Source organism: Micropterus salmoides, unplaced genomic scaffold (assembly GCF_014851395.1).
Source record: "Micropterus salmoides isolate LMB-PRFRI ecotype aquatic unplaced genomic scaffold, ASM1485139v1 Ms_hic_scaffold_4, whole genome shotgun sequence".
In the NCBI taxonomy this organism is placed as follows: domain Eukaryota; kingdom Metazoa; phylum Chordata; class Actinopteri; order Centrarchiformes; family Centrarchidae; genus Micropterus; species Micropterus salmoides.
The window spans coordinates 5278160-5304405 of record NW_024043372.1 but is presented as its reverse complement, the minus strand read 5'-3'; the positions used below and the strand labels follow the sequence as shown (position 1 = coordinate 5304405).

At 40.9% G+C, this 26246-nt stretch overlaps 1 protein-coding gene across 1 annotated transcript in view; it reads left to right on the top strand.

The window, feature by feature from the left end:
• The first annotated feature begins 500 nt into the window (after positions 1-500).
• angpt4 (angiopoietin 4) overlaps positions 501-26246 on the top strand; it is a 62358-nt gene continuing 36612 nt past the window's right edge. The window contains exon 1 of the mRNA XM_038695710.1: positions 501-1643. Within this exon, the coding sequence (XP_038551638.1) occupies positions 1266-1643 (378 nt within the window). The 5' untranslated portion in view covers positions 501-1265. The remainder of the gene's footprint in view (positions 1644-26246) is intronic.

The window sequence follows — 26246 nt, the reverse complement described above, 5'->3', positions numbered from 1 at the left end:
GCCCCAGACCATGGCTGTGTTTAGAGTCTGAGTTAAATCTCCAGCTTCCAGTTGCTGACTCAGTAGGAATGACCATACAAGGCATTGGGATTTACTTCAGAACTGCAAGATCAGTTAGGAAAGAAGATTACAGCAGCTTCTAGACCCCGTTTAGATCTCTTTCTTCTTCTATCTGCCCATTTCTTTCTGCTTTCTCTCTGTCTGTCAGCAGTTTAGTTTCTTTTTTTGTCCTCTCTTTCCTCAGTGTTTGTCTCTCCTCCTTTTAATTCCCTTAATCTTCCACTTTTTCTTTTTCTGGCTACTTCTAATTCCTTTCTCCCTGCTTTCTTATCCTCTCAGCCCACAAATAGAGAGGGTACTCTAATAGACCTCCCTCAGGTCTCCTGTCCCTCCACTCCTCCCTCTCCTTCTTCTTTTCTCTCCTCCTCCTCCTCCTCCTCCTGCCCCTCTTCCCTCCCTCGCTCATTCTTTCTTTTCTCAGCCAGCCCCAGATAAGAAGGGGGCAGAAGTATTTCTCTTCAGCCACTTCTGAAACTGGAGCCACCAGAGAAGGATGGAAGGAAAACTTTACTCTAATTTTCTGTTTTCTTTTATTCCTGGATATCTGAGCATTGAGTGGTCATCTTTCATTTAGATGCAACTTTAAATCTCTTTTTCTGTTGTTCTCACCTTGCATTTAAACATCTTTATCTTTTTTCATTCTACCTGTCAGTTTGGACAGTCACTATTCCCACAACACTTTCTACCAACTTAGCTTTCTCTCCATCCATATTTTCGGGAGGGATTTTTAAGGAAGGCATGAAAGACCTGCCAAGGCCAATGGACCCATCCTGAAAAATCTTCATCAACAAGACGAACTCGACCACAGATTAAAAACATTAAGACCCAAGAACAAAATAAGGAGAAGGAGGAAGAAAGGAGATGAATCCCATCGATTGACAAAATCATCTAATGTACATCTTCAAGTGAAGAGGGAATGGGAGACAAATCAGTGAGACCACAGAACAGGTGTTGCTCTCTTTTCCTGCATTGCAAAAAAGTGTGATCCAGAAGTGAAGTTATCTCCTGAAGTTCAGCAGAACAAGCAAAAGGGACTCGGTGCAGAATCAGACCTCATGGATTAAGTGGTAGGTGCAGAGACTTGTGAGTGACCTGTTCTGTCCTGCACACAGATGTTTTCATAAAGTGTATTGTGGTCAAAGTGGGCACAAGCTTCTCTTGACCCTCTTCGCACAGAGAGAACACACTTTGATACAGTTGAAGTCATGAAAGACTTAAATCTCAGCCAGGGGTTGCTGGTGCTTCTGCTGCTTTGGACTTTGTTAGTTGTTGCTGATGCAGCCGGTGTTGCGAGTGCAGAACGAGGAGGAGCTGCCAGAAGCCAGAGAAGAGGAGGAGGTGGCGGCAACGGCGGCAGTGGAGGAGGAAGTGCGGAAAAGAAAAGGAGGTTTCACCGCATCCAACATGGCCAGTGCAGCTACACCTTCATCCTGCCGGAATTGGATGCCTGCCAGGCCGGAGGACCTCGCGGCGGGTCGAGTGTCGTGCAGAGAGACTTGCCGCCAGTAGACAGTGGATGGTCAGCTCAGAAACTGCAGCACCTGGAGAGCACAATGGAGAACAACACGCAGTGGTTGCAGAAGGTAAGAGACAGACTGTCTTCTTCTCTTTTCCTTCTTTAAAGACCATAAATCTTTTACTCACCTCAGTATGATGTAAGGTTGACAGTTGGACAGATGAAGGAATTCATGAATGTTTTGGTACTTGAACGTTCAACAGAACCTTCTGTCAGACCAAAACATCACACCCTGATTAGAGGCTGAACATAAAACATAAAACAAGAGTGCATTGGAGTATTAAAATGGCAATCACATGTGTGTTGTCAAATGCTGTTGAAGAATGCCCTGTCCTGGACCGTTTAACCCCTCAATAGACCTGGAGAAACAAAACAATAAGGAAATGTGTGTTGAACGCCGACCAGCACTGTGACTCAGGATTTAACACACATGTAGCTTCAGCAGCTGTGTTTGCAGTGAAGATTAAAACATTGTTATTTTAGACTGTAACAAGCTAAATTTTCTTGCTCGGTCATCTGTAGGATAGAGATCAAAGTTTGGGGTTATGACTCTGGATGAGTGGCAGCTGGTTTCAATCAGTCAGTGCTTTCCCTCCTGTTGTCCTAACAAACTATAATTCCTCCATCTGTGGTTTCACTGGCACTGTGACTCCACGGTGTGTAGTGAGAGCCATTGTAAAACCTTTTTACCCCATTACCTCTCATTTATCCTGCAGAAGTACTGCAGATAATTCGTACTGTACAAAGTAATTGATATGCTGCCATGAAAAATGTACCACTTTGTCATGATATGAAGGATCAAGTGTGAGTTTATAGCCATTAAAACTCACAGGGTGACACTGGAACAGTGGATAAGACAGGTGCATTTGGTGTGGGAGAACCAGGTTTGATTCCCCCTGCGACATCTACCACTGAGTCTCTGAGCAAGAAATTTAACCCCTTATTGCCCCAGAAGCGTGTAACCTCTGACACATATAACAATTGTAAGTCGCTTTGGATAAAAGCGTCAGATAAAATGAATATAAAAGCCTTTACACTAGCCATGTTTCCATCTGATTATGAAGCAAATTTTAAGCAAACTTTTGAAATGTCGCAAAAAAGTAATAAGTAATAAATAAATGCGAAAAGCATTTCCATCAGCTGCTTTGGAGCAAATATACCGAGGTACAGCAAACGCAGTTACGTCAGAAGTTAACGTTACACATGGCTGTAATAAACAAGTAGCACGGGTTGCAAACCGGAAACAAAACCAGTCGCATGGACCTGAGGACCATTGATCTCAGAAAAACGGAGAGAGATCCTCAGGAATGTGTTTCCAGTGGGCAAACTGCTACCAGCCATGTCTCCGCGCGTTATGGGGATATCCGGCAAGACACCGACAGCAGAAACAGCTGATCAGTCGTGAGTGACATATTTGCTACCTCAGAACTTAGAAAGACAAAAACCTCCTTGAGCAAGCCTTAAAAGTTTTTGAATTTTGCCGTTTCCATCAAACTTTTCTAATGTGATACTTCAAAATGTGCATAAAAAATGTTAAATGGAAACATTGCTGCTGCCTACAACTTCAGACAAGAGTCTACAGCCATGCTAGCAGCTCTGTGACGCTGTACGTAGACACAGCAGGGCATTGAGATGAGAACGTGTTGGAGCCCGTTCTCATCTCAAAGCGTAGTTATTTGATGCTAAAGGGTACCTTTTGACGCTTCCGGAACCCTAACCCTAGCTAGCTACGTTCGTGATAAAGGTGTTGACAGCCCCCCGAAGCCCCTACCCTTACCACAACCATCAGAAATGTTAGTACCTAAACCTAAGTCACTGAATGTATGCATGTCGACCGGCTAACCCTACAGCTGCGCAGTGTTATTGCAACGTAGGAAACAGGGGTGTTTCATACGGACGCTGAAGGGTACCTTTAGCGTAAAATCCTTACGCTTTGTCACGCTGTCTGAAAGCGTCAGTTATGACGCATTGAGATGAGAATGTGTTGAAATGCTAACATCAGCATGCTAACACTCACAGTGACAATGCTAAAATGGTGGTATTTAGCTGAGGCTGAGAGGAACGTCATTGGCTTTTCAAGTCCTAAATCAACGTAAAGTGGTAGATGGAAAATAAATTCATCTGTACACATCTGTATAACATTTCATCCCAATCCATCTTGGATGAGAAAAAACTCTGACCTGCCATCAGCGCTACAGGAGGTATCAGGTCCAACATTTCATGGCAATTTATCCAACAGCTGTATAGCTATTTCAGTCTGGACCAAAGCAGAGGACCAATCCACACACCAATATATCCATCTGTAAAAATCTGCCCTCTATGAAAGTAATAACAAAAATATAATTTATCACATTAGTTCAGGAAGCGAGTAGAAAGGTTGACACGATCTGTGTTATATTTGGTCCATTCTTACCGGAACCACATTTCTTGAAATAATACAAAATGAAAGGAGCCTCATATCCAACGTTTTGACAGGCAGCTTTTAAAGATGGCTGTGCTGTATGAGTGATTGACAGCCCTTTACCCATGATATTAACATAAACCCTTTCTTCACTTGCTGGGCTGTCATCTCCAACTGAATAAACACCAATCAGTTGAGACACATTATTTGTGCTCAGCAGTGGTGATCAAAGGTAGATGTATGATGAGGACTAAAACAGTAGCCTATATAATAAATACAGACCACACATTGTCTTCCCGGGTTTTCCAGTTGTTGCAGCACCTCTGTCATCTCCTCATAGTTAAACCAAACTCCTGCTGATGAACAGATTGAAGTGATTTGGGTGCAGCAGGTGATGTTGATCCATGAAATCAGATTAGTAAAAGAAAACATTTCTTTAAAGAAATGTGTGTGTGTGTAGGGAGTCCCTATTCATCATCATTAGAATAATTTAAACAGATGAATGATAGCTGTATGAATAATGCTTCTGTTTGAGACGTCAGAGCCTTTAATGAATCATAATTCTTGCAGAAGGAATGCTGAGTGAACAGCAGATTTATTTAGCTTTCTAACTGTTGGGTTTATTCATCACGGCCTTCAGAAACTTGACATGTATTGTAGGTGATGTTTAGAAAAGAAACAAAAACTTCAAGCAGGATGGTATCCTGAAAAGTGAAGACCGAAGCACACATTTGTGACATTACGCCCCTTTTTTCAACCAAAAAGTTGTAGGAACATCTAAATGATTCGTCAAATTAGACCCATGGTGGATTAAAAAGCAATTTTTACACATGAGAATGCAATAACACAGTCATCCTGTTGTTTCTTGTGTTTACTGTTGCCTGATTCGGATGTTTGAGTTTGATGTAATGGATGAATGAAAAGGAGACATGCAGAGGAGGAAATGAGACTGAAAACTCCACAGTAGATGATCTGCTGAGTGTCTGATGGTTATTTATTTCTGCTTTGCCATGAAACAAACAAAAGTCGAAAGTTTTATTTCTCTCCTTTACTGTCTTTGTTCTTTCCACTGCCTCTCCCCCACTTTCTCATTCATTCTTGTTTGTTCTCAGATTGTTTGCTTTCTGTCACTTTTTTAAACTTCAAACGTTCCCTCGTTCCACACTCTCAATTTTAAGGATTTGCTTCTTTTCTTGCATCTTTTCTTTGTATTTTGTGCGAGTAAACTTTTTATCTTTGGGGTTTTGACCATTGGTTAGGCATCATCTTATAAATCAAACGATTAATTGCGTTACTCCTCTTAAACGCTGCACACAGGATCAAACTCTACAGCTCTGCTTCTCGTATGAACATTTTGATGCACCTCAACTCAGATTGTGATTGATTCATTACAGGGTTTAAGACACATTCCAGTGTAAATGGAGCAAGTAAGAATTTCATTATTTCTGCTGCCCACCAGAGTTGATTTCTTTCTTCTGCCCTGCTCTGTGTGGCCGAGTGTCTGAAGGAGGGATTGAATTACTTACTAGAAAGATTTTAATCTGCAGAGAGCGTAAATTCAGAGAAGTGCTTCACGGGATTAAACCAGGAGTGTCAGTATGTGTGTGAGTGCATGTGTGATATTACTGTGTATGTAAGTGCCTGCATGCATGAGTGCGTGCTTGCTGATGTGTTTACCACCCACACCGTTAAAACCTCCAAGGAGACGCGGGTCAAGTCCAGAGCTGAGGTCTGCAGCGCCCCGACAGGAGACAGAGAGCCGACCTTTCACCTTCAGGCTTCAGGCGGGGTTCAGTATCTAATCACTCTCTGACTCCATCGGTCCACACATTTGTTAAAGTCCTCTCATCAGAGCTTTAATTTAATTCAGATAAAAGATAACTATGTCTCCCCTTTCTTTGCTTAGCTATCTTCGTCCCAGTTTCTCTGTCCCTCCTTTTCTCTCTTTTATGTTTGTCCTCACTGCAAAAAGTAAGACTAGCAAAGCATCAGACAGTTTAAGGTACGTTATGATGTCATCTTGCTTTGGTATGACATTGTGCCTATACTAGAAAAGTTGTGTAATTTGGTTCCACATCCTCAGAATGTCTGATGTTGCTGTTAGAGACTATGTGAGATATATTTGAACCTTCTTGTATTTAACCAGGTAAAAGTTTAACTGATATTAAAATCTCCTTTTCAAAGGAGGCATGGTCACTAATGTAGCATCAATTACAAATTACAACAATAAATGTAATATAAACAGTATAAACAGGTATAAGACACAGCTAACGGCTAATATTAGCTGTTTCATAAGCATTTACAGTATATGCAGTATGTTTGTTGTAGAGCTGCAGCCAGTGATTTATGTTTATCAGTGATAAGTCTGCCTATTAATTTCTTGATTAATCTATTGAGCTTTTGTCAGTAAAATGTGAAAAAAGTGAACATGCACATTACACCCCAAACCCCAAGGTGGCATAATCAAATTGCTTGTTTTGTCCGACCAACAATGAAAAAAAAACAAAATATATAGTTTACTGTAATGAAAGACGTTCAGGCAAACCCTCACATTTGTGAAGTTGGAGCCAGAGAATGTTTGGCAGTATGCTAAATTCTAAAACTATTAATAAATTACCAATTGCTGATCAATTTTCTGTTGAATGATTATTTAATTGAGTAATTGTTTCAGCTCTTATTAGTTACAAACCAAGGCTAAATGCATACGCAGTATTTGTGCCCGTAACATCTGTGTTTCCTCGTGGACTGCACAACAAATGTTTTAAGATGATGAAAGTGACGTTTTTGCACGATTGCACAAAGCGAAGGTTTTCGACAGAAACACAGCTGTCTTGTGTCGACTGTCTGGCTGCAAGAAAGTTTCCCGTTCCCCAACCCCCAAACTGAGACCCAGTTGATTCACTCCATTTGTTAAAATCCTCCTCAATATTTGCGTTTCTCATGTGTTCACTGGTGGCGAATGTTCTCTCTTACAGCTCAGGAAGTCACAAATCAGATTGTAAAGCCGGAGTCCTTAACTTTGGTCAGGTTCAAACTACAGCACCGATGATGGAGCATCTGGCTTGGCGTTTGTCATGTTGTTTCACCTCATTGTTTTTGGACTGCCGTGACAATGTGAACTGAACAGCTGGGATCTGACAAACCTAAGCACCATTTCTCAGTAGCAGATCACTGAGAACATCAGGTAAATGTGCTGCATTTTGCCATGCAAGTCTACAGCCATGTAAATTGCTCTTTGAGACTGTTCATGCATCAACATGCTAATATGCTCACAGGGGCACCCCGGGCGACCATATTTAAGAGGTGGGACCAAGTCATTGTTTTACAAGTAACAAGTAAGTCTCAAGTCCTAAACGCTCTTCACCAAATTTAATACCATTTTATAATTTGAGCAGGGTTTAATGAAAATAACTTTATTTAATAAAGCATTAACTTGTCCACAAAAAAGGCAGAGGTGCTTTTTCAATATTAAATGTCATCATTTCATGAATTAAATGAAGTGTTGATGCGCTGCACACCGTTTTTTTTTTTTTTTTTTACATCATTTAGGATTGGGAAGGATATCAAGACAGTTCAAGTCAAAAAGCTCAAGTCCAAGTGAAGTCAGTTGAGTTAAGTTGCAAATCTTTTTTGATTTTGTCAAGTCGAGTAAAATCATCATATTGGTGACTTGAGTCTGACTCAAGTCCACACCTTGAATCCGACATTACTACTCTTTAGCTTAAATATGAACAATCAAACTCTTCGGTGAAGTAATACACAATATATTTCATTGCCAGCAGCAGTGAGTCCAGTTCAAAGTATAAAGCTGTTTTTCTAAAGTTAGTCATTCTTGGGTTTCATGGGGCAGCTAGGCCTCTGCAGCGGTTTGGTGGTTTTCGAGGCAGTTGGCCTGTAAACAGCAGTAAATGAGGTAGTTAACAGGGGGCTTGTTTAGTTTTCTGCCAAATGACTGACTTCAAATGGACCTGTGCCTGAGAGACTGAGAGGGAGACAGGAAAGCCACTGTGGTCAGATCACAGCACGGCTATCAGCCGCTGCTGCTACGATACAATGCTTTGATGTGCACAAAGGTTATTTTGATGATAACCTTCTGCAGAGAGACAAAGACTTTGAAGCATCTGATGGAATAAGAAGAACTGGATTTTAAATTGAAGCTCTGCTGTTGGAGTTTGTACCTGGAGTGTAAAATAATAGAACTAAACTCACAGCTTGATGTCAAGTGTCAGTTGAGTGCAGACTGACATTTAAACCATTTCATATGTGCCTCATTATGAGTTGAAGGCATGTTTATGACACACAAATGTAGTTGGTTAATGTTTTCATTATAATTTAACTATATTGGGCAAAATCTTTTATAAACTTACATCAGAGCATCAGCACTCACTTCTCAGCAGAGTGAAAAGAGTGTTTGTGTCGAATGTTGTTGAAAAGTTTAACAAGGGCTTCTCAACTAAAGGAAAGATGAAGATAAAGAAAATGTGAAAATGTATGCCAATCATTTCCAAATATTTTAGTCAGGATCCATAACTTTTTTTTTAGCCCAAACAGGAAATGGAAGCATGGGGTCAAAACATAAGATACGATTATGTTCATAACACTGACATTGCTTTTTATATGAAAAATAAATCTGAACTCTGATAAAATTATTTGAAAGGGGTCCACTCATGTTGAGAATGATCACCCAGCTCTTCAGCTCATTGTTCTAGTTTAAAGTCACCTTTACTTATTGGTTGTCGCCAAAAAGCTCAGATGAACCCACTGTGCACTGACTGCCTAACACTGGTACAGCAGTTCAGATGGACACAGTTAAACTAGCTGGTGAACGTAGTGGAGCATTTATTATGTATTTATTCATTTCCTCAACAAGCAAGTACATGGCGAGAATGGTAAGGAAAAATTCCCTCTAACAGGAAACAACTCAAGAGGAACATAGACTCAGGGTGGGCAGCCACTTGCCTCAACAGGTTGGGTTAAGAAATAAATAAAGAGAGAGTAGGAGAGGAGAGAGAGCTATATCTTCAACGAGACCACAAAAACTCTCTTGACCAAAGCTCTCTGTGACAGGCAGGACTATCAGACGTCTGATACCTGTCAGAGTGGGCTGGATTTGCTGAAAATACATTTTGGTGAGTAGCCACACTTAACATGACACATTGTCATTTATGCTAGCTACATCCCTCTTTTCACCTTTTTCCAATTCAATATGTGGTGTCTAAGAAAACAAAGGGCATATTTATCATTATAAAGATTGTGGGGGTTAGAAAAATGTCTCTGGTGTTAGCTATCGAGCTAGCATAATTAACCACAGTGAAGCAGCCGAGTCCTGTCGATAAGTGCATTTTATCAGCCTACCAAAAGTTTGCTTAAACTGATCACAAGTAAAACAGTATAAATATAACTGAATGGGAAATAAATTAGTTGACTAGAAAGTATTCCTAAAAGTAGAAAGCAGTACAATATCACAGATGAGAGTGAATCATCTACCAGTCATGCCATTAAAATGCCGTGTCGCAACTTGTCGTTTAATGATGCATGATAACAAGCACTGATAAAACAAAGTTCATCACACTAATTGAGTGCCAAATACCTCGGTAGTAACTGTAAAAACTGCATAAAGACTGAGGCTTAAGTGCTGTGTCTGCCCTGGGCCTTTAAAATGAATAGCATCAGATCGCTCTCCCAGCTTCAGAGTCTGTATGTGTGAACCCACACGTTTTAACTTTATTCAAAATTTAACCCTCTGCTTCCCTATACCAATCAGGCAAACTGCAATGACAGTATTTGCAGATACTTAAGCTCAGTCTGGAGAAACACCAGGTGTATGTGCTCCATCATCCTTTACAGCCACACATCAAACAGATCTAAGCAGACCCCACTGACAGCACTAATAACAGCCATTATTTGCTACAGCCTCCTTCAGTCTGCCAACATTCAGCTCTTATTCACCTGCAAATGGAATTTAAATACGTCATTAAAAGTGCATTGCAATGCAAAAACCAGGAAAACTGAGCTGAACTTAAATTAACAATGCTCTACACTGATCTCGTGCCTGGATAGCCTGCGTCCTCTATCCACCAAGCCTGCTCGCCCGAACCAGTCCCACCTGTGGCTAACTGTTACCATCCGAAGACTGCGCACTCATCTCAAAGCCGCTGAAAGAAAATGGCTAAAAACCAAATACCCTGCCGACCTTAAGGGCTACCAAATGCTCCTATCCTGCTTCTTAACCAGCATCAGTGCTGCCAAAACTGCGTTCTATATTGACAGAATTAGCAGTGCCACTGACTCAAGGAAAATGCTACTAAACCCTCCTCCACCACCCACAAACCTGTCTGCCGTCTTCTTCACAGGCAAAGTGGTGGCTATACAGTGCCTTGCAAAAGTATTATGGCATTTTTCGTGTTTGGTTGCCTCACAACCTGGAATTAACATGGATTGTTTGAGAATTTGCATCATTCAATTTTACAGAACATGCCCACAACTTTGAAGATGTTTGTTTTCTTTTATTGTGAAGCAAACAACAAATAGGACAAAATAACAGAAAAAGTCAATGTGCGTAACTATTCACCGCCCTAAAGTCAATACTTTGTAGAGCCACCTTTGGATAAGTCTCTATGAGCTTGCCACATCTTACCTATGGGATTTTTGCCCATTCCTCTTTGACTAGGCCAAGTGTTGCTTTAGCAGTGTGTTTGGGGTCATTGTCTTGCTGGAGTGTGAACCTCCTAGTCTCAAATCATGCACAGAATTGTACAGATTTTGCTCAAGAATATCCCTGTATTTTGCACCATCAATCTTTCCCACTCTGACCAGTTTCCCAGTCCCGGCTGCTATAAACCATCCCCACAGCATGATGCTGCCACCACCATGTTTCACTGCGGGGATGGTGTTCTTTGGGAGATGTGATGTTTTGGGTTTGCGCCAGACAAAGTTCAATTTTAGTCTCATCAGACCAGAGCACTTTCCTCCATACATTTTGGGAGTCTCCCACATGCCATGCCACAACTCAAAACTTACCATTTTGTTTTTTGCTGAAAGTAATGGCTTTCTTCTGGCTTCACCATAAAGCCCAACTCTATGGAGCATACAGCTTATTGTCGTCCTATGTACAGATTTTCCAGTCTCTGCTGTGAACTCTGCCGCTCCTCCATGGTTATCTTAGGTCTCTCTCTGATTAATGCCCTCCTTGCCAGGTCTGTAACGTTTGGTGAGCGGCCGTCTCTTGGCAGGTTTGCTGTTGTGCCATAGTCTTTCCATTTGGTTATGATATATTTGATGGGTCTCCTGGGCATCATCAAAGAATTGGATATTTTTTTTATAACCTAACCCTGACTTGTACTTCTCTACAACATTGTGCCTTACTTGTTTGGAGAGTTCCTTGGTCCTCATGGCAGTGTTTGGTTAGTGGTGCCTCTTGCTTAGGTGTTGCAGCCTCTGGGGCCTTTCAAAAATATAACACTGTGTTTGTGTGTATATGTACTGACAGATCATGTGACACTTGGATTGCACACAAGTGGACATCATTTCACTAATTATGTGACTTCTGAAGGTAATTGGTTGCAACAGAGCAGTTTTATGGGTTTCATAACAAAGGGAGTGAATAATATGCACATGCCAATTTTCAGTTTTTTATGTATAGTTTTATGTATATATTTTTCTCATTCCACTTCACCAACTTAGACTATTGTGTTCTGATCCATCACATAAAATTCAAATTTAAAAAACATTGAACTAAAGGTTGTAATGTAACATGGTAAAATGGGTAAAAAGTCAAAGGGGGTGAATACTTTTGCAAGGCACTGTAATTTGCCAATTCTCAAAATCAATCAAAATCAACCACTCTACTTATGTTCCGGTCAGCTCCCTCTCTGTGAACACGGCACAAGAAGACCTACTATGTAGTAGTCCTTATACATGTCTCTCCATCTCCATCTCTCCTTGGGAAATGGCACAAAAGGCCCTCCCTCGACCCTCCTCAAGTCGAGAACTATCGTCCAATTTCACTTCTACCATTTCTATCCAAAGCTATCGAACCGGTAGTCTTCAAACAGGTCTCAGAATTGTTCTCACGGAATGACCTCCTAGATCCATATCGGTCTGGTTTTAAGCTCGCATGGCTTCTCTTACCACTGCTACGCAGACGACACGCAACTCTACCTATCCTTCACGCCAGACAAACCCACCATCTCGGCGCGGATCACAGACTGTCTATCAGACATATCCGCATGGATTAAGGCTTCCCACCTTCAACTAAACCTCTCTAAGACTGAACTCAATCCAGCCAAGCAATCTATCCACCATAACATCAAAGTACAAATTGACTCCTCAACCATCACTCCCACCCGGGGTGGTGAGAAACTTGGGTGTAGTAATTGATGACCAGCTGTCCTTTTCAGATCATGTTGCTGCTATCTCTCGGTTGTGCTGTTTTGCTCTATTCAACATGTGAAAAATCAGACCCTGCCTTACTCAGTATGCCAACCAGCTTCTGGTACAGGCCATGGTTATCTCTCGCCTCTACTATTGCAATGCCCTCCTAGCAGGTCTTCCAGATTGCGCGGTGAAACCCCTACAAATGGTTCAGAACACAGCAGCGTGTCTGGTTTTTGATCAGCCCAAAAGGACTCCTGTCACACCAAAACTCTGGCTACCCATGGCCTCTCGAATCAAATTCAAGTCACTAATGCTGCATACAGAGTGACTACTGGGTCTGCACCCATTTACCTAAACTCCATAATACAAGCCTACGTTCCTTCTTGGACATTGCGCTCCACCAACGAATATTGCCTGGCTCTGCCATCCCTTCACGCAAAGCAATCCCAGTTCCTAGTCTCATCTGTGACACCATGATGGTGGAACGAGCTACCACATGCCATCAGAGCAGGGGTGTCCCTCTCTAACTTTAAGAAGCTCTTGAAAACTAATCTCTTCAGAGAACACTTCCTCTTATAACACCTCTAACCACTAACATCTAACATGGACTTCCTGTGCCCTTCTTCTTCTATCCCCTTACAATTCTCTCTTGATTGCACTTTCTTGTTAACTATTACTTCTTTCCCTAGGAAGAATTTCTCAGGAAAAATGTAAAAGTTCTGGTGGCTCATCAAAGTATTTGCTTGACTTGTGCTTTGTAGTTTTAGTTATGTAACATAATGTTGATATATGTTGACTTAATGATGGGGAAAGAAACTTGCACACTCAAATGATCCGACAGATTGTAAACAAACATTTTATCCAAATTCAGTGTTCTTGAACCTCTTCTTCTTCTCTTGTGATGTTCACATCGGTACATTCACAGCTCCCTGAAGTCTGGAATAACCATTTATAATTCGGCTTCTCTGAGATTCACTCTGAGTTTATTCCCCTTTTGGGAATGGTTAGGAATGATTATTGAGGACTGGGGGGAGTGTTGGGAAGGGTTTTACCGCAGCAGGCAGTTTTATTGTGTTTCAAGGAGATATGCAGTAGAGAGTTGGGAGTGTGCTTGGGTCTCATAAAAAGGTTTCTCTGCTGTGTGCGGGCGGAGGAGCTGCAGGTTTATAATCTTACAATGTAAAGGCCACAGTCTCACAGCCGTGTGCTTCTCTTAAACACTGCAGTTTTAAAGTGGTTTACCATTTGTAACATTGACCAAAGTATAGAGCAATATGATGACCTGAAAAAACACAACCTCAAAACAAAAGACGTCATAGGATTTTTTTGCTTTTGTTTGGTGTTTAATTTCATTTCATTTTATGAGATAAAAATAAAGTACACTGAATTGCACAACACAAGAAAGCTATAAAAATAGAAATTAAAAACATATAAAGCAGTACTATTGCAGGAAATGAAATCACAGGGGAAGTGGCTGTGGTCATGAGTGGGGGAGTGTATGTTTCTGCTTGTGTGTCTGTGGGTGCTGTATCTTTTCCTGTGAATGTGACTAAGACAGGCATCATTCAGAAAAACGCACATGTTAGCCTGCAGACCGATGCAGAAGTCCATACATGGTTATGTAGTTATTCCTACTAAATGAATCTTGCCTTTTCTCGCCACATTCCCCAAAAGTGATGTTCTCGCTGCAGAAATTCGATAATTATGAATTTTGTTTTGTTCCTGTTGTAAGTGTGTGGTTACTGTGTCACTATTTTTTCAGGCGAGTCTGGTTGATTTTGTTTTTCCTACCAGCGCCATGGACAACACCGTTTATATGTTGACTTCTGAGTCTCTTGGCAGCACATTTGTAAAGCCTACTTTAATCCAGTATGGTTTGGCAAATATATCCACAAACACCCCCTTCAAAATAAGATGCTACATCTCAAGGGGCCTATCCTTAAATTAAACATTTTGAAATAAAATATATACAAAACCCGTGATTGACAAATTAAAGTGCTTGTGTGTTTGTTGAGTAAGGTGCCAGGAGGCTTCTTCAGAACTGCTTGTCAGAGGGTTCCTCTTTTTTCATTTGTCACTTTTAATGTGAACAACTAGCTGCAAAGGGTTAGAGTAAGGAGAGACTGCTCATCATGTCTCCCCCTCTTTATAACAACTCCCCTGTTCACCCCACTTTCCAGTGTCGCTGTTCAGAACATTTCATGTCATGTATTCATGGGCAACAGCTGCTTTCTGACCACATGTGGCCACATCAGCCCTGGTTGCTGAATGATTTAACTGCCCAGTAAAGTGGAAAAGGATTTTTTAAAAAGAAACACACAGGTTTACGGGAGTTTCTTTTTAGTGGGAGCCAGGTCGGCTTTCTGTATCACTGCAGCTGATTACTGGACTGTTATCAATTCTCTGAATCTGACTGGCTGCTGGAGACACACTTCAAACAAGCTGAGAAAGAAAGAAAGAAAGGAAGAATATTTGCAATTCACTTTAAGTATTAGTAGAAAGAGTCACATCTTTACCTGTTTAGCCAATTAGTTTTCCTTGCAGATAAAATAGGCTTTTAAATCATACATAGGAGAGATTGTAAAGCGATTTTTTGGTATTTTAGGTTGAATTGGCTAGTAGGTATAAAAAGATGTGGAATCCAGCAACAGCTGCAGCGTATTGCTTTAGGGCAATTGCGTCCGTCAAAATTACATCCACAAAAAGTGCTTCTTTTTGCCACCGACTCACTCTGTTATACAGGTGTCTGACAACATCATGGAAAGGATCCCTACAAGTGACTCCCATTGACACCCCTTGTTTATGATCAGGAAAAAAAGTCTTGCTCAAAGACAGTTCTTGCTCTGAAAGGAGGACGATGGTGGAAGAGTGTGTCAGAGCTGGAGAGAGGAGTTTGTCTCAGGTTTCCACCAACGTCTTCCTGCACCAACTCGCCTCTCACAAGTATTAAGTTGCAGCTACTGTAGCTGGTTCACAGTTGCTATCTGCTACTGCACAGATTCCAAAACGTTCTGTACCTACAAGATGATAATGGTGGAGGGCCCAGGTTTTAAAATCCTGAAACTATCCTTTAAGATTACTTAAACATCTGTTGAAACTGTTTTTCTTAATAGAAGAAAAGAATATTCTACCACCTCAAATGTGTGTTTCCTGTCCAAAGAAAACAACTGAAGAAGGAATTGAAATTTCTGACAACTTGTTAAAACACAAAAAATAACAACAATCACAAGTCATATAATATAAAAATGCTTCTAAAATGGGCTCTATTTTTGTGAGTTCTAACATTTAAATCATCAATCGGTGTTGACATCTGGATCAGAAATTGACATTTATTTAGGGACAATATACAAAACTGAAATCTTGTTGTCTACAGTGTAGCTCCAGTGTATCATTGTGACTTATTATTTTGCATGGAGTGCTTTGGGAAATCAGAAGGCAGTTACAGTAAATTCAAGATGCTTGATTGAAATTTTTTGGATTCGATGTAACATTAGAGTTGCACAAGGGAAAGTAAGACAAGTAAATGAAAGGAGGAGGGGGTATAAAAAAAGTAGTTAACAGATACGTGAGTGGGAGTGTGTGAATGGGACAGAGAGACAGGCAAGAGAAACGAACAGAGGAGGATGAAACAGAGAGGAAGACATAGTTCAACACTTCCAGACAAGTCGCCTGTTAACCCATAAATCACATAAATACAGTGGAGCAAAGCAAGCGCAACAGAGAGGAACAAAGAGGGTGCAATTTAGCTTAGATAAATGGAGGGGAGGTGAGAGGAAATATAAGACAGAAATTAAGAAGCGAGAGGGAGGACAGACACACACACAGAGAAAAACTGTTTAACAGTTTGTGTTTGTCCGTTTCCTGTTTCAACAATGCCCCTGTGGACAAAGCCAACTCCATCTAAAGAAATGATTTACCTAGTTTGCTGTGGAAGAACTTGACTGCACTGCACAGAGCCCTGATCTCAACCCTATCCAGCACCTTTGGGGTGAACTGGAACACACTGATGCTCTGGTGTCTGAATGGGAGCAAATCTCTGCAGCTGGTTCCAACATCTGGAGGGAAAGACTGAAACCAGGAGAGAGGAGGTTGATAAAGCAGCATTTAAATGGTGGACACTGTTTTGGGATGTGACGTTTTCCAGTCATGGTTTTGTTCAGTTGTCCATATACTTTTGGACAACTGAACAAATGGAGGAAGAGATTAGGGTAAAGTGTGTGTATGTGTGTGTGGGGGGGGGGGGGGGCGTTCTCGCTCTCTATCAGTTTGTCAGACAGACAGCGATAGCAGCACTTTACTGCAGGACATCACATCAACCACAGCCTCTTCATCTGTCTCTACACCAGCTGCTTCACATCGAACACACACACACACATACACTCTCATTCTGTGTCACCGTCTAGATGAACTTGTTGCAGAGAAATTTACAGTTAAATTCACTTTTACAAATTGCGGTCAGAGTTGGACTCCCAGCCAACTAATGCTCAGTTTCTCACCTCTTTTTGTGTGTGTGTGTGTGTGTGTGCGTGTGTGTGTGTGTCTGTAGTTGAGCACTGTGAGTTCATGAACAAATCCATAACATAATAGCTGATAATTTCTCCATGTTGTTCTGTGTAGCTGCTTTTCATCTCACTGATCTCTCCAAAATCTTTCAGACCTTTTAATAGCACTTAAGTAAACCCAGATACTGAGATACATTATATAAACACACGCACACACTTCTAATCAGCTGATCTATTGCACAATGAGAGCCCATGATTACATGCATTTACAAAAACAAAGTAAAACACTGTTATGTAGTCTTTCTCTCACTCTCGTTCTCCCTCTAATACAATGACTGTGAGGCAACACAATATACAGAATGTTTGCATAACATTCATAAAACATTAGAGTATTGTCTGATTAACTGATGTATTATTTATTAGACACATGTTGGGAAACAAACACAACACACACTGCGACCCTCTCTAATCAGCTGATTCCCTTTGGATGTCCATATTTGCTGGGTTCATTTGTCAATGAGCTTTTCCCAGAGAAACGCTGCTGTCAGCAGAACAGCTGGAACAGAAACAAACCCACAGTCAGCAACTTTCCCATTACTGCCCTGAGAGCTGCCTGCCATGTGTGTGTGTGGGGGGGGGAGCGGGGGGTCTACCTTCAGGGACACATTTCTAACTAAAGACCAGTTGATTGGGGATGGCTTGTCCAACTGGGGACAAAAGTCCCCAACAGGGGATAAGCTGATTTTCAGTCCAGTGGTTAAGGTTAGGGTTAGGCAAGTCTTGGTCATGGATAGGGTAAGTCTGTGTAACCGCCCCATAACAAAATTTGTGGTTATGAACAGTACATCTGTGTATGCATGTGTGTCTTGTGTTTGTTTGCCAGAGATAGGAAAGGTCAGTTTGTTTGTACATAACGTATCTGATGGATTAGCTTATGATGTGCTCTGTGTGTGTGTGTGTGTGTGCCAGAGTGCAAATTATACAGTGACAACAGGGGGGGGCAAAAAAGCCTGTACAGCACAGGTGTGTGCTTCAGTGAGCTAAAATCTTACAATGCTTAAAATATCCTTACTTATGTCTGTAGATGATGATAAATCAAATTCATTGCACCAGTTCACAGGTGCTACGTACCACACGACAACTTTTGTAGTCAGAGGTCACCAAGTATTCTAGAGTAAAACTGCCAGCAAGTCAGACATAAAAGAGCAGACTATCATGACCGCTCAAAACAGATCCACACAATACAGAACCAGAACCAAAATCATAAATACAGTCTGCGTTATCATCTCTGATTCCTAATTCTAATAACTTATCCCCAATTTCACTACACATGCCTACTACAAGCCTTAACTAGGGGGGTTAATCCCCCCGTAATTCAAACCATGGTGTGTGTGTGTGTTTGTGTGTGTGTGTGTGTGTGTGTGTGTGTGAATGCAGACATTGAATTAATAATAATTAAGACAATAATTAGGTCAATGCAGTGATTGTTATCTAAAAAACTGTGCCCCTCTCCATTAACCTACCATCGTAACTTTGAAAGCAGATTCAAAAGTTGCACTTCAGAGTTTGGTTTCCCCACATGTAACTGTTGATATGTTTGGCCTCCATGAGTAGAAATAGGTTATCTGTTTCCCTGTTAAGTCTTTCAAGACAGTCATAAATATAGTTATCAGTTTGGACCAGAAGAAATGCTGCTATGTTTCAGTCCAGTTTTCTCTGAAAAGCACTCACTCACCGTTGTTACCTGATAATATTTGTACTTATTAAACTTTCTGTAAGTAAAGATTTGTTGAAGGTCACGCTCTAGCAGAATATGATATTAGCAACTATGAAAAATGGCGTTTCAGTTAGAAGTGCTGAAAACTCCTCTGAAGTTATCTCTGAATCGTTTGGGCTTAATTTGAAGTCAGCTTTAAATTGTTCCGTTTAATTTCAAACTGGATAAAGAATCCCCGATTTAACAGACTCTCTTTCTGCTGCCAAAAACAGGTGGCCAAGTCAAACAAGGATATTATGTTATTTAATAACGAGTAAGAGCAGTACGAAGTGATTTTATTTGATGCTGGCGGCCAAAGACATGCTTATACAAGTGAGTGAAAATCAATCACTACTTGTAGTAGAGTACATCAAACATACAGAAAGCCAGTTCTCAAGATGGATACTGATATTTCATCACTGACGTCTTTTGGAGAGTGTTTGTGTTGTTGGAGTAATACAGTACGTGCCGTTTGTGTTTGTAACGATTATTCAACCTGTCATCGAGTGCTTAGGCTACTGCCATTAATTCACTCCATTTAGTGCTACGTGCTTTTATTCAGCTTTCATTAGGTCCAATTATGTAAATAGTAGATAATGATGTAAAAAAGATAAAACTAATTTTTCTGATTCCCCAGAGGCAATCTGGGAGATTACAGGAGAGGTGGAGGCTGGTGAATAAAAGTTAGGCTATAAATTCAAATATAAACAAAAAAGCTTTAGAGCCGTCCATAGTTTCACTGCCAACACAAAATACACATTATTAGTAAACTTTGTACATTGGATAGCCAAACGTAAATAGATGGGTTGTATACGGCCGTGGGGCCTTCAAAGCTCAAACATTTAGTCCTGTTGGGTGCATAAATGTCTCCAGAGAAGCTTCAGTCCTCCTTGGGGCTCTACTGCAGAAATGAACACCATGATTCCTAAAGATAAAAGATAACAGGTGCGTTTGACTTCATGCAGCGCTGCGTGGTGCTGACTTAACGTGATGCATGCTGGACTTAAAATAAGCCATGCTGGTTAGAAATTGTGTCCGACTTTCGCAGCGCTGCAAAACGTCACATGACATTTAAACCTCGCGGCAGCAAGATGGCTGCAGGCGCCGAGTCCGGTGGCCGTAGATGCATTTTCTCCAGCTGCACCAAGCTGGAACCACCACACTATTTCCTGATAAGTCATTGATCTCAGCTCACAGTAAGCTGATGCAGGTAGAATGTGTCCAACTTTGATGCGCCATCTAAAGGGCAACACTATTGATGTTCACATAGCACACGCCGGATGTGCCTCATAAGAAATGACAGGGGTTCAGTATCTGGGATGTGCCTATCGACAACTGGCACACGCTAGTTGTCGATAGGCACTTATCGAAACAAGTTTAAGGGTTTTAAATAAAAAATGTCTTTGAGTTTTTAGTGTTGAAAATATCTGAAGCCTGCTGCACCTTAGAAAACACTCTGATAAGGAGCTTTGGGTCTAAAGACGCAAGAGTCACATGGGAAATCAGAAAATCATAAAGCTGCCATAAAAAACACCAGCAAACGCACACACATGCATTACTCTTGCGGCCATACAGTTCTGTGTAGTCATGTTCAGCTGAATATGAATAAATTAATTTACTTTGCAAGAAATCCTGCAAATCCTATTCTTCTTCATATCCTTCTTACTTGTTTTGCCGTGAAACAGGTCTTAAATTGCAATTATAATGGTCTTAAAAAGTCTAAAATTTATCTTGTTGCAACCTGCAGAAAGCCGGGATAAGCTCGTCCAAGCACACACACACATTCATTGTGTGTTTGGATGAAAACCATTATTTTGCCATTACTCAATTTTCTCAGAGGTCTTGTGATAAACATTCACTGCTTTCAAAATGTCTTCACCTCTCTGATCCAATGAAAATGTTAAGCAGAGTTGACAATGTGCAGAAGGTTGACTGCAAAAACACATTTTATTACATGGTTAGTCGATTATGAGGAAGTTTGATGAGTAAAATAGGTTTGGATCTCTATATTCTGTATATTAAACTCTGAAATTCAGGCAACAATTGAAGCTGAAGTGGGTAATTTTATTTTTTTACTTGATGTGATGTAATGCTTCCAGGAACAGGCGTTCCAGCTTACATGTATGACTCTAATCAGAGTTTCATCAGAGACAAAACACACTTAAACAGGGGCGTGTGTTTATTCCAGAGCAAACTCTATACAGGCACTTTGCGTTTGGATTTACCGTCCTTCACTTTGATGTGCCCCCACCCCTCCACATTCAATTACCTCATTTATGTTGTTTTAGTAGACGTTTTCACTGCACTGATACAGAACACCATATTTATATGGCTGTAAATCCCAAAAGTTTTGGTTTCAAAGGCTCTGAAAGGTTCATTGCAAACTAACCGCCACCAGTTGCAACCCCTGCTGGTACAGTCAAATAGCAACCAAACTTTTGTCAGACCTGCGTCAGTCCAACCAAATATCGACAGGCATCTTTTATCCAGCTGTTGTAAATGCACTTTCCTACTACTAATTTCTGTGTTTGTGTTTTATTGTTTGTAATGTGAGAGATTAAAATGTAAAGGGTTTGCTGCTAAGCAAGCTAGCCATTTTACTAGCTGTATAAGGCTTAAGTGTTGCTAAAAAATCATTTTAAATAACTATTAATTTACTGTTGAGCTACTACCTATTATGACCTGATGTTGCTATAACACTGGTGAAACTTTCTGGGATTAGGGACAACGTCACGAATTTGACAAAAATGAGAAAAATATTGGGCGAAATTGTCAAAAAGAGGTGAAGAAAAATAATTAAACTGAACTGCAACAAAACTGAACAACTTTAACTGACCTAAACTGACTAAATGACACACAGGGACTGTACAAATTAGAAACACATTAACTAAAATAACAATGGATCAACACTAGACAGACAATATTACCATTTATCTCCCCCTTTTGACAGTGAGACTAATTACACAACACTGTGGTCACATGCTTGACATATCAGCCTAGGCTCTGCCATACTGAGTTGCTGTTGTTACTACAGTTGCTCCCCATTCAGCTCTGGCAAACCTATCACTGCTGGTTGGCATAAAACCCATCACTGCGGGTTCACCAGGGCAGGAGTTTGGCAATGGCTTGAATGTAACGGACATTAATATTTATGTAAAAGTCCGACATTCTAGCTTTAAGTATGGAAAACAACAAACTAATTCTGATATACTTGCAAAAATGGTATACATAAACAAATGTCCTCTCTCTGCAACCCACCCTTTGCTGCTGCAGAAATTTGGTACAGTCCTAGGTATTTACTTAACACAGTTTCAGGTTTTGCATGGTGATGGCCCGGTATCCTCATGACTCGAAACAAAGAAAATTTTACTAACATAAGGTGAGGAAACATATACTGACATTATAAAATTACTAAACGTATCCAACGAAGGTTAAAGTCGAGGGCAACTGGACTTGGTTGAAGTCAGTTGCCCTTGACTTTAACCTTCTTTGGATAACTATGACCTGGATGACTGAGAATCTTCATAGACATACTAAACGTATCCATTTAGAAAATTATTATGTACAAAAATCTGACAAGAGAGAAAGAGACAGCTTTTGAAAGTAAAGAAAAAAAGCACCCTCTCCCTTCAGGCCTCAAAGGCACTCTCCCAAAAACATGTTCATGCACAGTGAGTGTATTGGCAGAGTGAGTGCAGGTAGGCAGGTAGACAGGTAGGTAGGCCAGCTCCTCGGTCTGAATGAAATCATTGGCTGTGCTGCAACAACCACAGATATTGGATTTTTATCATTTAGGTGTCAGAATATTTGATTTATTCATTGCTGTCGGGTACAGGTAACATTAAATCAGAATCAGAAGGAGCTTTATTGCCAAGTAGTGTTTTACACATACGAGGAATTTGCTTTGGTGATAAGGTGCTACACGCAGACAAACATACAGTCAACAGAAATAAATGTAGAAATATATAAATATGAAATGGAAGAACAACGTTGCAGATATATACATGTGCATTATTCTGGGTCTGTGCCGTGCAGAAGTAACGCAATGGAAGAGAATATTTTGTACATATAAATATATAAACTGATAACATAAAAATATACAACAACAAAGATCAACAATCAAAAACAAATATGTGCAACGTGCCAGGTCTGTACCAGATGGTGATGGAGGAGGTGAGGATGGACTCAATGATGGCGGCGTAGAAGTGCACCATCATTGTCTTTGGCAGGCTGAACTTCTTCAGCTGCCGCAGGAAGTACATCCTCTGATGGGCCTTCTTGGTGAGGGAGGTGATGTTCAGCTCCCACTTAAGGTCCTGGGAAATGATGGTGCCCAGGAAACGGAAGGAGTCCACAGTGGTGACTGGTGAGTCACACAGGGTGATGGTTGGGAGGGTGGGGCTTTGCTCTTTCTGAAGTCCAAATGACTAAATGACTTGCCCACAGACATTTAGCTTACTTTTCTCTGCAGCTCTCTGCTAGCTTCACAGCAGCAACTGTGGCCAGAGTTTGCTAACCCACAACTTTGCTAATATTAGTTATACTGGATTATTATATAGATAATGTATTGAATAAGATATTGGATTTCTCCAGAATTGCATACCCCACCCTTAACATGGTTTAGGAGGGGCAGGTTGGCCGGGCCAGGATGGACTCTTGTGTGCTTGTTTTGGTCGACACATCCTTGTTTAATGGCTGCACCGTGTTCCTGAACTCATCTGGGACTTTTCATTTGTTATCAAACATGTTGGATAGTCATTGTAGTGGCTGAATGAGCCAAATCGTCACTTTGGCCCACTTTAAGATGGGAATTACAGTCAGATAAGCCAAATGTCCTCCTACACAACATCGTCTGCTGATGTCTGGCTTAGGCTGGATAAATATAGCAGGGGACGTCTAGTGAAGAAGTAATATATCACCGTGCAAAATACTGCAGTCGTCACTCATTTATCAGAAGCTTTTAGGTCTTTTAGTGTTAGTAACTGGAACCTGTTACAATTCCAGTTGTTTGCTCAGAGCAGAGTGCTTTGTTGAGCTGTTAAAGATTCACACAGCTGGATTATTTGTGTCTGTAAAATTAGCTTTAAAATCCAGTAATCTCACAAGATGTATTTGTTATTTTGTGCCACAGGTTAGAAAGCGTCTCATTTTTTACACTAGGGCATCTGGTGATATGAGACTAGTTGTGCTTTCTTAATCATAGCTGAAGGCCAAGTATAGTAAACTGTACCAACATCGGAGCCTGCACATCGTCAGCTCAGGGATGTTTGTTTTTACAGTTTAACATACTAAGACCTTTACAGCATCACATAAGCCCTGTGGCACCCAACAACTGAGCAGGACGCAGGAGTCACGCTGAGTCAAGCATTTCTGTTGGAGCAACGATCACACAGCTGATTCACACTTATGCAACTTTTTTTTAAATATAACAAGCAAAACATTGTTGAGATTCTGCTGAGTCACGTAACGTCTGGATATGTTGATTGGGGTCAAACTTGTGACACAAAACAGATTTTCCTGATGGTCAGTCATCCTAAATGTGCATCACATCATCAATTTGCGTTTAATTCAACATTTAATATCAAATTCCAACTCATCTGAACTTTTCAAAAAATCCACAGTCCTCATCACATCCTCCTGAACCGCACAGTCAGAGCGATAGTAGTGAAAGCAAATGTTTTATATACCTTAAAACTTCAATTAAAAGCCTAGTCCCAATTTGACAAATAAACGCAGGTCTCAATTGGATATCTGGTCTGGGATTCATGAAAGGCAAATCTCTGGATGTATAAATCCTCTTAAAGCCCATCGGGTCACCTGCTTAAACTCGTTCTAAGCTGCTTAGATTGTGCATACCAATATAAATGTTTAAGCTTTTGTTAATACGAACGTCGCTGCACGTCGTTTGATCAGTTAGATTCTCCACAATTCAATCGTTCAGTTCGTTTTAAGGGAACAACAAGCCTCAAAATATTATTCATTCAGATTTACTGGCATAGTGAAAGAATTAAAGGCCTGTCCCATATAGATGCCTGTCCCAAATATGGGCAGGCAGTTCAGTGATTTAAAGAAATAAAAGGCTATTAATTGAAGTTTTACAGAATTAGTCAAAACTTGTGGCTTTGAAAGTTTCAGTGAAGTGGTGCTGTCGTGGGAAATCCTTTTTACTATACTTCTGTTTCTAAAGAGGTCATATTATTTTGGCTTTTCCCCTTTCATATTGAGTTATATATCTTTTTTGTGCATGTAATAGGTTTGCAAAGTGAAAAAGCCTTAAGCCCAGGGAGATCCCATCTCCCACAGAAAACACCTGCTCCTGAACTGCCAGAAAACAGCTCGATTGTAGTCCAGCCTTTTCTTCCGTAACCTACCTGCGTCACTATGTAACACACATCATAATGCTCGTCTAGCAGCTAGTCCCACACGCCCTCAAAAACACCGGTGGAGAAACGCACTGAGCTACAGCACACACTAACAAGACATCCGCCTGCTGCCTCCTCTCCACCCCCACCCTCCCTACCAAACATTAGATACCCTCCAGGCAGTCAATGGACATAAAGTTGTTACTGTGATGTAGAGACAGTGCTCAGTTAAAACATGAAAGATAAATTTGTTACAGAGTAATAACTCACCACTCTGAAACTGTTGCTCCAGCCTACGTTGTGAAGCTGGCTCGGGAACATGTACAGCTGAACCTAAGCCACGATTACCGGCAGAAGTGACTTTGTTTAGGATCACACTACCTTGCTTGTCAAGACCCGCCCTACTCTGCTTCTGATTGGCTAGTAGTCCTCACCTAGGTACTGTGCATGTGCAACTCCCAACAAAGATCAAATAGAAGTGTGAATGCTTCACTTCGATAGCTAAAACAGAGCGTTCAACCCACAGGGTGAAAATAATTACTGGAGCAATGTGCAAAAATATGGTGTTTTTTGAAAATCAAATCACCTGAAGAGTAGCTATACATCAGTATTTTCAAGAATAATTCTGTTGCTCAGACTTAACAAAAATTATCTTTTCAGTACTCCAGTTCTCTTTTAGTTTGCTGTTGGCCATTCTGTGTTTGTTTATGTGAGCCTTAGAGAGGAATCTCTCCTTTTGGCCCAGCGCTGCTCTTTCCCTCCGAGCAGCCGGGTCAAAGCACTCAGGCACAGTTTGGGGGAAGCCAGCAACATCTGAATTGCAAAGAAAACAGAAAATCCACTTCGGGCTCAGTCCTAACTTTATGATAACACGTAATTAATCGGCTGGAATCTGCTGGCGCAATCAAATGTAGCCTTAACCCCGCACCTCCATGTAATTACAAGTTAGGGGACAGAGAATATGAAGCCTTGTTTTGGGGGGGAAATTGTTGCTCCATATGAACAAACAACTGAGAGGAAGTGTTTACAGCACGTCTGCTCAGAAATTGTTGACATATTTTGTGTAGTGATTTTTTTTTTTACATTTCGCAGGATGCTTAGTTTGTTGATGTGCTTATGGCACTGTCTGTAATGAAAGTGTTTCTCCTGAGGGGAAACAAACACGGTGTCTGTGTTTGAGTTTGTGAGTATCTCATGGAGGTCGTGTCTGGACAGTAAGTGTCAATATCAACTGCATGTTTAGCCTACAGCGCTGCCTTCTGGAGCCTCACTG